At 38.7% G+C, this 12,500-nt stretch overlaps 1 protein-coding gene across 3 annotated transcripts in view; it reads right to left on the bottom strand.

Moving 5' to 3' along the window:
• The window catches only part of LOC124033257 (transmembrane protein 198-B-like), a 64,544-nt gene that overhangs the window by 18,641 nt on the left and 33,403 nt on the right, over positions 1-12,500 (bottom strand). For all 3 annotated transcript variants that reach the window (XM_046345422.1, XM_046345348.1, XM_046345272.1), the window contains exon 2: positions 9,322-9,603. In XM_046345422.1, coding sequence (XP_046201378.1) covers positions 9,322-9,499 — 178 coding nt within the window. In that variant the 5' untranslated portion in view covers positions 9,500-9,603. The remainder of the gene's footprint in view (positions 1-9,321; positions 9,604-12,500) is intronic.

The raw sequence follows: 12,500 nt of genomic DNA, 5'->3' as shown, positions 1-12,500 counted from the left end.
GGCGCTCCCCCGCCCTCCCTTCGGCAAAACATGATCACGACTCCATTTTGCTTTTCCTTTCCTATAGGCAGAAACTCACTCAGGAAGTACCCATGCAAAGGACTATTCAACACTGGTCTGACCAATCGGAATGACGAATACAAGGATACGGACGACTAAGTTCATCAGGAAGTGTATAGGAGATGATGATCTACTGTGACTATTAAAACCTACCCTAACCAGAAACCATGGTTAGATGGGAACATTCACGCAAAACTGAAAGGGCGAACCACTGCATTTAACCATGGGAAGGTGCCTTGGAATATGGCCGAAAACAAACAGTGTAGTTATTCCCTCCGCAAGGCAATCAAACAGGCAAAACATCAGTACAGAGACAAAGTGAAGTCACAATTCAATGGGTCAGACACGAGTTGTATGTGGCAGGGTCTACATACAATAACGGACTACAAAGGGGAAACCAGCCTCGTCACGGACACAGACGTCTTGCTTACGGATAAGCTAAACACCTTCTTCGCCCGCTTTGAGGATAATATAATAATAATAATAATATAATAATATAATAATAATAATAATAATAATAATAATAATAATAATAATATAATAATAATAATATAATAATAATAATAATATAATAATAATAATAATAATAATAATATGCCATTTAGCAGACGCTTTTATCCAAAGCGACTTACAGTCATGTGTGCATACATTCTACGTATGGGTGGTCCCGGGGATCGAACCCACTACCCTGGCGTTACAAGCGCCATGCTCTACCAACTGAGCTACAGAAGGACCACAGGATAACACAGTGCCACCGATGTGGCACGCTACCAAGAACTGAGTCTCCTTCTCCGTGGCCAATGTGAGTAAGACATTTAAGTGTGTTAACCCTCGCAAGGCTGCCGGCCCAGACGGCATCCCTAGCCACGTCCTCAGAGCATGCCAGACCAGCTGGCTGGAGTGTTTATGAACATATTCAATCTCTCCCTATCCCAGTCTGCTGTCCTCACTTGCTTCAATATGTCCACCATTGATCCTGTAGCCAAAATAAGCTTAGAAAACTGAACTAAATGACTATCGCCCCACCCCGTAGCACTCACTTCTGTCATCATGAAGTGCTTTGAGAGGCTAGTTAAGGATCATATCACCTCTACCTTACCTGACACCCTAGACCCACTTCAATTTGCTCACCACCCCAACAGGTCCACAGACGATGCAAACATCATCACTCTGCACACTGCCCTAACACATCTGGACAAGAGGAATATCTATGTAAGAATGCTGTTCATTGACTATAGCTCAGCCTTCAACACCATAGTACCCTCCAAGCTCATCATTAAGTTCAGGCCCTGGGTCTGAACCCCGCCCTGTACCACTAGGTCCTGGACTTCCTGACAGGCCGCCCCCCAGGTGGTGAAGGTAGGAAACAACACCTCCACTCCGCTGACCCTCAACACTGGGGCCCCACAAGAGTGCATGCTCAGCCCACTCATGTACTCCCTGTTCACCCATGTTCACCCATGACTGTGTGGCCATGCACGCCTCCTACTCACAATCATCAAGTCTGCAGACGACAAAAGAATAGTAGGCCTGATTACAAACAATGACGAGACAGCCTACAGGGAGGAGGTGAGGGCTCTGGTGGGGTGGTGCCAGGAAAATAACCTCAAACTCAACGTCAACAAAATGAAGGACCTGATCGTGGACTTCAGGAAACAGGAGAGGGTGCACCCCCCTATCCACATCGATGGGGCCGCAGTGGAGAAGGTGGAACGCTTCAAGTTCCTCGGAACACACGGGTCCACCCACACAGACAGTGTGGTGAAGAAGGCGCAACAGCGCAACAGCGTCTGAAGAAATTTGTCTTGGCCCCTAAAACCCTTTTACAGATGCACAATAGAGAGCATCCTGTCGGGCTGTATCACCGTCTGGTATGACAACTGCGCCGCCCGCAACCGCAGGGCTCTCCAGAGGGTGGTGCGGTCTTCCCAATGCATCACCAGGGTAAACTACCTGCCCTCCAGGACACCTACACCACCCGATGTCACAGGAAGAAAGATCATCAGGGACAACAACCACCAGGTCAGTACAGGTGCAGCAACGCTGGGACCGACAGATTGAAAAACAGCTCCTATCTCAAGGCCATCAGACTGTTAAATACCCATCATTAGCCGACTACCACCCGGTTACTCAACCCTGCACCTTAGAGTATGCTGCCCTATGTACATAGACATGGAATCACTGGTCACTTTAATAATGGAACACTAGTCACTTTAATAATGTTTACATACTGCTTTACTCATCTGTATATACTGTTTTTTTATTCTACTCTATTTTAATTTAATTTGTATACCATGTCTATCGCATACATACAACTAATACAACCTGAAAATATGATATACAGTATATGATTATATTATATATGTCACGCCTTGGTCTTAGTATTTTGTGTTTTCTTTAATTATTTGTTCTGGCCTGGCTGTGACATGGGTTTATATGTTGTGGTTCGTATTGTTTTTTTTGTAGTTATTGGGATTACGGCTGAGTAGGGGTGTTGTATAGGCTTGGCTGCCTGAGGCGGTTCTCAAGCAGAGTCAGGTGATTCTCGTTGTCTCTGATTGGGAACCGTATTTAGGTAGCCTGGGGTTCACTGTGTATTTCGTGGGTGATTGTTCCTGTCTCTGTGTAGTTTCACCAGATAGGCTGTAATTAGGTTTCATGTTCCGTTTGTTGTTTTTGTATTTGTATAGTTATTTCATGTATCGTCATTCTCTTCATTAAAGACATGAGTAACCACCACGCTGCATTTCGGTCCAACTCTCTTTCTACAAACAAAGAACGCTGTTACAATATACAGTATATTATTATATTATATACAGTATATGATTATATTATATACAGTATGTTATTATATTATATACAGTATGTTATTATATTATATACAGTATGTTATTATATTATATACAGTATATGATTATATTATATACAGTATATGATGATATTATATACAGTATATGATTATATTATATACAGTATGTTATTATATTATATACAGTATGTTATTATATTATATACAGTATATGATTATATTATATACAGTATATTATTATATTATATACAGTATGTTATTATATTATATACAGTATGTTATTATATTATATACAGTATGTTATTATATTATATACAGTATATGATTATATTACATATATAGTATATGATGATATTATATACAGTATATGATGATATTATATACAGTATATGATTATATTATATACAGTATATTATTATATTATATACAGTATGTTATTATATTATATAGAGTATATTATTATATTATATACAGTATGTTATTATATTATATACAGTATATTATTATATTATATACAGTATGTTATATATTATGTACAGTATATTATTATATTATATACAGTATATGATTATATTATATAGAGTATATGATTATATTATATACAGTATGTTATATATTATGTACAGTATATTATTATATTATATACAGTATATGATTATATTTGTCACGGTTGTCCTAAGGAGGAGACCAAGGCGCAGCGTGGTAAGCGTACATACTGCTTTAATTAAAGAAAGAACACTGAACAAACTATACAAAAACAACAAAACAAACCGTGAAGCTAATATGGCTAGTGCAGACAGGCAACTAAACATAGAATAAGAAAAAATACCCAAGGAATATGGCTACCTAAATATGGTTCCCAATCAGAGACAACGATAAACAGCTGCCTCTGATTGAGAACCAATCTATGCAACCATAAACATATAAACCCCTAGACTACCAAAACCCCTAGACAATACAAAAATCCCCTAGACAATACAAAACCTAAACAAACCACCCGTGTCACACCCTGACCCAACCAAATACTAAAGAAAACAAAGATAACTAAGGTCAGGGAGTGACACCTATAGAACACTCTATGCAGTAGAAGACCCTATATAATACTCTATGCAGTAGAAGACCCTATAGAATACTATTTGGAATACCATATGCAGTAGAAGACCCTATAGAATACTATTTAGTATACCATATGCAGTAGAATACCCTATAGAATACTCTATGCAGTAAAATACCCTATAGAATACTATTTGGAATACCATATGCAGCAGAATACCCTATAGAATACCATATACAGTAGAAGACCCTGTAGAATACCATATACAGCAGAAGACCCTATAGAATAAAATATAACTAAGGTCAGGCCGTGATAATATTATATACAGTATATTATTATATTATATACAGTATATGATTATATTATATACAGTATATTATTATATTGATATTATATACAGTATATGATTATATTATATACAGTATATTATTATATTATATACAGTATATTAATATATTGTTATATTATATACAGTATCTTATTATATTATATACAGTATATGATGATATTATATACAGTATATGATTATATTATATACAGTATGTTATTATATTATATACAGTATATTATTATATTATATACAATATGTTATATATTATGTACAGTATATGATTATATTATATACAGTATATTATTATAGTATATAGAGTATATTATTATATTATATACAGTATGTTATTATATTATATACAGTATATTATTATATTATATACAGTATGTTATTATATTATATAGAGTATATTATTATATTATATACAGTATGTTATTATATTATATACAGTATATTATTATATTATATACAGTATGTTATATATTATGTACAGTATATTATTATATTATATACAGTATATGATTATATTATATAGAGTATATGATTATATTATATACAGTATGTTATATATTATGTACAGTATATTATTATATTATATACAGTATATGATTATATTTGTCACGGTTGTCCTAAGGAGGAGACCAAGGCGCAGCGTGGTAAGCGTACATACTGCTTTAATTAAAGAAAGAACACTGAACAAACTATACAAAAACAACAAAACAAACCGTGAAGCTAATATGGCTAGTGCAGACAGGCAACTAAACATAGAATAAGAAAAAATACCCAAGGAATATGGCTACCTAAATATGGTTCCCAATCAGAGACAACGATAAACAGCTGCCTCTGATTGAGAACCAATCTATGCAACCATAAACATATAAACCCCTAGACTACCAAAACCCCTAGACAATACAAAAATCCCCTAGACAATACAAAACCTAAACAAACCACCCGTGTCACACCCTGACCCAACCAAATACTAAAGAAAACAAAGATAACTAAGGTCAGGGAGTGACACCTATAGAACACTCTATGCAGTAGAAGACCCTATATAATACTCTATGCAGTAGAAGACCCTATAGAATACTATTTAGAATACCATATGCAGTAGAAGACCCTATATAATACTCTATGCAGTAGAAGACCCTATAGAATACTATTTGGAATACCATATGCAGTAGAAGACCCTATAGAATACTATTTAGTATACCATATGCAGTAGAATACCCTATAGAATACTCTATGCAGTAAAATACCCTATAGAATACTATTTGGAATACCATATGCAGCAGAATACCCTATAGAATACCATATACAGTAGAAGACCCTGTAGAATACCATATACAGCAGAAGACCCTATAGAATGAAAGATAACTAAGGTCAGGCCGTGATAATATTATATACAGTATATTATTATATTATATACAGTATATGATTATATTATATACAGTATATTATTATATTGATATTATATACAGTATATGATTATATTATATACAGTATATTATTATATTATATACAGTATATTAATATATTGTTATATTATATACAGTATCTTATTATATTATATACAGTATATTATTATATTATATACAGTATATTATTATATTATTATATTATATACAGTATATTATTATATTGTTATTTTATATACAGTATATACAGTATATTATTATATTATATACAGTATATTATTATATTATATACAGTACATTATTATATTATATACAGTATATTATTATATTATATACAGTACATTATTATATTATATACAGTATATTATTATATTATATACAGTACATTATTATATTATATACAGTATATTATTATATACAGTATATTATTATATTATTATATTATATACAGTATATTATTATATTATATACAGTATATTATTATATTATATACAGTATATTATTATATTATTATATTATATACAGTATATTATTATATTATTATATTATATACAGTATATTATTATATTATATACAGTATATTGTTATGTATTTGCTGTGATTTGAGGTGTTTAAAAAGTGAGTCAGAACGTTTGAAAAAATAAGTATTTATTGATATATTGTAATGTAAAGAAGAAGAAGAAGAAGAAGAAGAAGAAGAAGAAGAAGAAGAAGAAGAAGAAGACTTAAATAATCACATTAAGGTAGACAGGTCAGATATAGAGACAGGTCAGAGATACACAGGCACTCAGGCTTGGCTGAGAGATATAGAGACAGGTCAGAGATACACAGGCACTCAGGCTTGGCTGAGAGATATAGAGACAGGTCAGAGATACACAGGCACTCAGGCTTGGCTGAGAGATATAGAGACAGGTCAGAAATACACAGGCAGTCAGGCTTGGCTGAGAGATATAGAGACAGGTCAGAGATACACAGGCAGTCAGGCTTGGCTGAGAGATATAGAGAAAGGTCAGAGATACACAGGCAGTCAGGCTTGGCTGAGAGATATAGAGACAGGTCAGAGATACACAGGCAGTCCGGCTTGGCTGAGAGATATAGAGACAGGTCAGAGATACACAGGCAGTCAGGCTTGGCTGAGAGATATAGAGACAGGTCAGAGATACACAGGCAGTCAGGCTTGGCTGAGAGATATAGAGACAGGTCAGGGACAGACAGACAGACAGCATGGAGGAGGAGATGGGAGAGTCAAAAGGAGAGAGAGTCAAAGAAAGAAAGAGACAAGTGGAAAGCTATGCTGTACAGAGCTGGGTGGGTTGGGAGAGGGAGGTTGCATAATAAGATGACATTTTCTATAGCTGAGTTAACCTAGTTATGCTTTTCCTTTAAATGACGAACATTTGAGCTTATATCTTATGACAGTTATTCCTTTTTAATGATGAACAGTCAAGGGAGAGCTTAAGGAGAGAGAGAGAAGAGACATAGGGATAAAGAGAGAGGTGCTAGAGAGGAAGGAGAGAGAGATGATGTGAGAGAGAGAAAGAGAGAGAGAGAGAGGGAGGTAGCGAGAGAGTGGGATAGAGAGAGACAGAAAGAAAGATTGAGAAAGAAAGAGAAAGTGAGAGAGAGAGAGAGAGAGAGAGAGAGAGAGAGAGAGAGTAAGATGGAAAGAGAGAAAAAGAGAGATAAAGAGAGAACGAGAGAAAGAGAGAGAGAGAGAGAGAGAGAGAGAGAGAGAGAGAGAGAGAGAGAGACACATCTTTGGTTCATATGAGACAAGAGAAAGAGAGAGAGAGAGAGAGAGAGAGAGAGAGAGAGAGAGAGAGAGAGAGAGAGAGAGAGAGAGAGAAAAAGAAGAAAGAGAAGCAGACTTTATCCTTTAATCTGTCCCAAATGGTACCCTGTCCCTTACATAGTGCACTACTATTGATGTCATTAGGGACAGGGAGAAAGTATCTATATTAATTTGTGAATGTTCTCCTGTACTCCTGAACTCCCAGCCCACTGTCTTCCTCTACTACAAGGATCCACCATTAGATTACAATCTGGGTGAAAAGTACAGGCCCTGTGAAAACAGCCTCCTCCTCTTCAGCTCGCCTGGCTAAAACCAGGTTATTTATTTTATAATAATAATATAATAATATATGCCATTTAGCAGACGCTTTTATCCAAAGCGACTTACAGTCATGTGTGCATACTTTCTACGTATGGGTGGTCCCGGGAATCGAACCCACTACCCTGGCGTTACAAGCGCCATGCTTGTGCGTGGAGGAGGATTAAAAAAAAATCACAGTCTTTTTCTTGCTGTAACAAAGACGACTAACAAAACAAACTGTAAAACAGTATTCTCCCTTCTCTTGGTTTCGTCTCCATCACACAACAGATCGGGAAGTAACACGCGTGGTGAGATGACAGCTGTTATGTTATAAACCGACAGTAATTAACTGAGATGGGTCGCTCTGAATCGAGACGTTGATATCATGCGGTTATTAACGTGAATAAGACAAGCTCAACATGGTGTTTGTGGTGTTATGATGAACTAAACGTCAATTCTGATGGACAATACGCATTACATTCTACATGACATTATCTCTACGGTCTTACCAAAGAAGACATTATCTCTACGGTCTTACCAAAGAAGACATTATCTCTACGGTCTTACCAAAGAAGACATTATCTCTACGGTCTTACCAAAGAAGACATTATCTCTACGGTCTTACCAAAGAAGACATTATCTCTACGGTCTTACCAAAGAAGACATTATCTCTACGGTCTTACCAAAGAAGACATTATCTCTACGGTCTTACCAAAGAAGACATTATCTCTACGGTCTTACCAAAGAAGGTTGTGTTTCCACGTGGTACAGACATCAGTTTTAATTTTTATTTTTTAAATTTTACCTTTATTTAACTTTATCTAATCACTTTTCATTAGCTCCCTTTTCTTAGCATTAACCCGGTATGGATGCTGACGTACAGGAGCAGTGTTCCCCACATCCACGTCATGATTCCAAGATGGACGTGCGGTCTGAAACAAATCGTTCCGTTCGAGAGGGTAACTTCTTCGGCATCTCTGAATTACATAAGCGTTCACACTGCTGGCGTAAGTCCAACCCTTTTTTATTTACCTTTATTTAACTAGGCAAGTCAGTTAAGAACACATTCTTATTTTCAATGACGGCCTGGGAACAGTGGTCTAGGAACAGTGGGTTAACTGGTCTAGGAACAGTGGGTTAACTGGTCTAGGAACAGTGGGTTAACTGGTCTAGGAACAGTGGGTTAACTGGTCTAGGAACAGTGGGTTAACTGCCTGTTCAGGGGCAGAACGACAGATTTGTACTTTGTCAGCTCGGGGGTTTGAACTCGCAACCTTCCGGTTACTAGTCCAACGCTCTAACCACTAGGCTACGCTGCAACGTATAGTTTCGATGTACATTTGTTTGAGTTGTTAACTGACTTCAACGTGAAATCAACAAAAAATCCCACCGTGGATTTTGGTCAAAAGTTAGGTTGAAAGAAAATCACAAAATTCAGTTTTCCACATTGATTCATCATCACATATCGTTTTTTTTCTTTCTTCTTCTTAGAAATGACATGGAAACCATGTTAATTCAACCAGTTTTTGCCCAGTGGACTAGCGCTCTTGTAAATCTTACCAAAGAAGCAGTATATGATGCCGAAGAGGCAGCACATGGAGCAGGCCACAGAGGGAACGATCTCATAACGACGCTCTATCTCCTCATCGCAGCTGAGGATCCTCTCTGGGCTCCCGGGGTCATGTGGTGGAGGGGCCAGTTTAAAAGCCAGCAGCTGGGGCCAGGATGCAGATGTCATGGTGACTAGGGTGGGGGGGGGGGGGGGGGGTAGGTCAGGGGTTGTATAGGTGGGCCGTGACAGGGAGGATCAGGGCACGATGTTACCCATCCAAAATGATCCACCTGAGAGAGAGAGAGAGAGAGAGAGAGAGAGAGAGAGAGAGAGAGAGAGAGAGAGAGAGAGAGAGAGAGAGAGAGAGAGAGAGAGAAAGAGACAGCGTTATTGATTGGTTGTTAATTCATTAGTGAGGGTTGAGGCACCATGCCAAGACAGACAGCCTCTCTCACAATATGGCATCATTAAGGTCTGAGGCCTCAAACAGACACAGACGAGGGAGGCCTTCCATCCCTCTCGTTCCACTGCACCAATTGCTACTTTGCTCTGAACCTAGATCTCTGGATAAAGAGGAGCTTAATATTGTCTCAAATCCAAGACGGAACAACTATGTACCAACATACTCCTCCCATAATCTCTGAGAAGCCATACAAAACACAAAACGTCAAGCCCAGAATGCACTGCATGTGCTGTATGTACAAACCATTTTGTCCTCCTAACTATTCACGTCTCTACACACAATATATATCTCGCCAGCGTGTCCCTTCTAGCCCTGTTCCTTGGCCCTAATGGCACCCTAGTCCCGATATATAGTGCACTACCTTATATGGTGGTCAAAAATATAGTGCACTACCTTATATGGTGGTCAAAAATATAGTGCACTACCTTATATGGTGGTCAAAAATATAGTGCACTAAGACCAGCAGATATGAATGGGAAGCACAGGGACAAGACAAGATAATAAATGACAAAACTGTATAGCGCCTCCTGGGATGGGGTGCCATTAGGGACAACGGTCCAGCACGTCCCGAGCGGAACCCAATTTCTCCTCAGGACTGTAATTCAATCTTGCAGGTCAGTGCACCTGTCATGTAACAACATGTGTGACAAACTCAGCATTTAGCCTGTCACAGAAATCTACAGACAGGAAATGGAAGACAGGATGAAGATGATCCCCCAGGCACCTCCTCCTCCTCCCCTCCATCTCTAACTTCTCTTCCTCCCTCTCCTCCTCTCTTCCTCTCATCCTTCCTCTCTATCTCCCTTCCTCTCTTCCTTCCTCTATCTTCCTCTCTTCCTTCCTCTCAACCTCCCTCTTAAACTCCCTCTCAACCTCCCTCTCTTGCTTCCTACCTCTCTTCATCCCGCTCTTCCGCTTTCCTTCCTCTCCTCCTTTCTCTCTTCCTTCCTCTCATCCTCTCTTCCTCCCCCGGAAGAGAGACTGACGCCCTCTCAGAATCCCTCCCTGACTCTTCCTTCCTCTCTTCCTCCCTCTCTCTTCCTCTCCATCTTCCCTCTTCCTCTCCTAGAGAACCTCCCGTAAGAATCACAGTCTTCCCCCTATCTTCAGACCTAATGTCTCTTGAGACCTCGAGAAGGAATCCGGTCCGACCCTCTCTTCCCCCACTCTACTACCACTACTATTACTACCAAACTACAGACTACTACACCTGACCACTACTACAGATGAGCCCACTACAGCCACCACTGGAAACTACTACTACTACTACTACTACCACGCACTACTACTACTGCTACTACTACAGACACCACAACTACTACTACCAGAAAACTACTACTACCACTACTACTAAGAAATACTACTACTACTACTACTACTACTACTGGCAGAACTACTACTACTACTACCACCACCACCACTACTACTACTACTACTACTACCACTACCACTCACTACCACTACTACCACTACTAATACTACTACCACTACTACCACTACTACTACTACTACCACTACTACTACTACTACTACTACCTTTTAGAAGATCACTACTACGGACCACAACTACTAAGAGCTACCACTACTACCATTACTGAAACCACAACTACCACTACTACCACCACTACCACCACTAGCACTACTACCACCACCAACACTACCACTAACTAGGAGACATGAAAAGAGCACTCAGACTACTAGAGACAACCACCACCACCACTACCACTGAACTATTACGGAGAAACAATCAGGATACTCAAGATAGACAAAAACAACCACCACTCAGCATGTCTCTCAGAACATCATTAACTAATGCCAAAACAGCTGGCCATTACGAGACCACCAGAACACTACTCAAAATGCCCTAACGGACAACAACTACTACTACTACTACTACTACTACTACTACTACTACTACTACCTGCAGAATTACTACCACCACTACCACTACTACTACCACCACTACCACTACCACCATTACCACTACTACTACCACTACCACTACTACTACTACTACTACTACCACTACTACTACTACCACTACCACCACCACTACCCTACTACTCCTACCACCACCACCACTACTACTACTACTACTACTACTACTCCTACTACTACTACTATTAGTACCACTACCACTGAACGAAAAATCTACTACTACTACTACTACTACTACTACTGACAACCACCACCACCACCACTACCACTACTATTACCATGAAACAACCACTACTATCAAGGCCTACCACCACTCCAGCGTAGATGGACCGACAAAGTAGTACAGGATTTTGATGGAGAGACTACTACCACTACTACCCTTACTACCACCATTAACACTACCAGCAACCACAACAACTACTACTACTACTACTACTACTACTACTACTACTACTACTAGCCAGAGGAGGGAGATTAGTACCACTACCACTACTACTACTACCACTACCACCACTACCACTACCGAGACTCCTACCACTACTACTACTACCACCACTACTACTACCACTACCACTACTACTACTACCACCACCACTACGATCCTACTCACTACCACTACTACCCTTACTACCACCACTAACACTACTACTTTAAAGTTCTGGAACAACAACTACTACTACTACTACTACTACTACTACTACTACTACTACTACTACTACTACTATTAGTACCACTACCACTACTACTACTACCACTACTACTACTACTACCACTACCACAAGGTGG

This window comes from Oncorhynchus gorbuscha, linkage group LG01 (assembly GCF_021184085.1).
Source record: "Oncorhynchus gorbuscha isolate QuinsamMale2020 ecotype Even-year linkage group LG01, OgorEven_v1.0, whole genome shotgun sequence".
Classification (NCBI taxonomy): Eukaryota; Metazoa; Chordata; class Actinopteri; order Salmoniformes; family Salmonidae; genus Oncorhynchus; species Oncorhynchus gorbuscha.
This window is presented reverse-complemented; position numbering and strand designations above follow the sequence as displayed.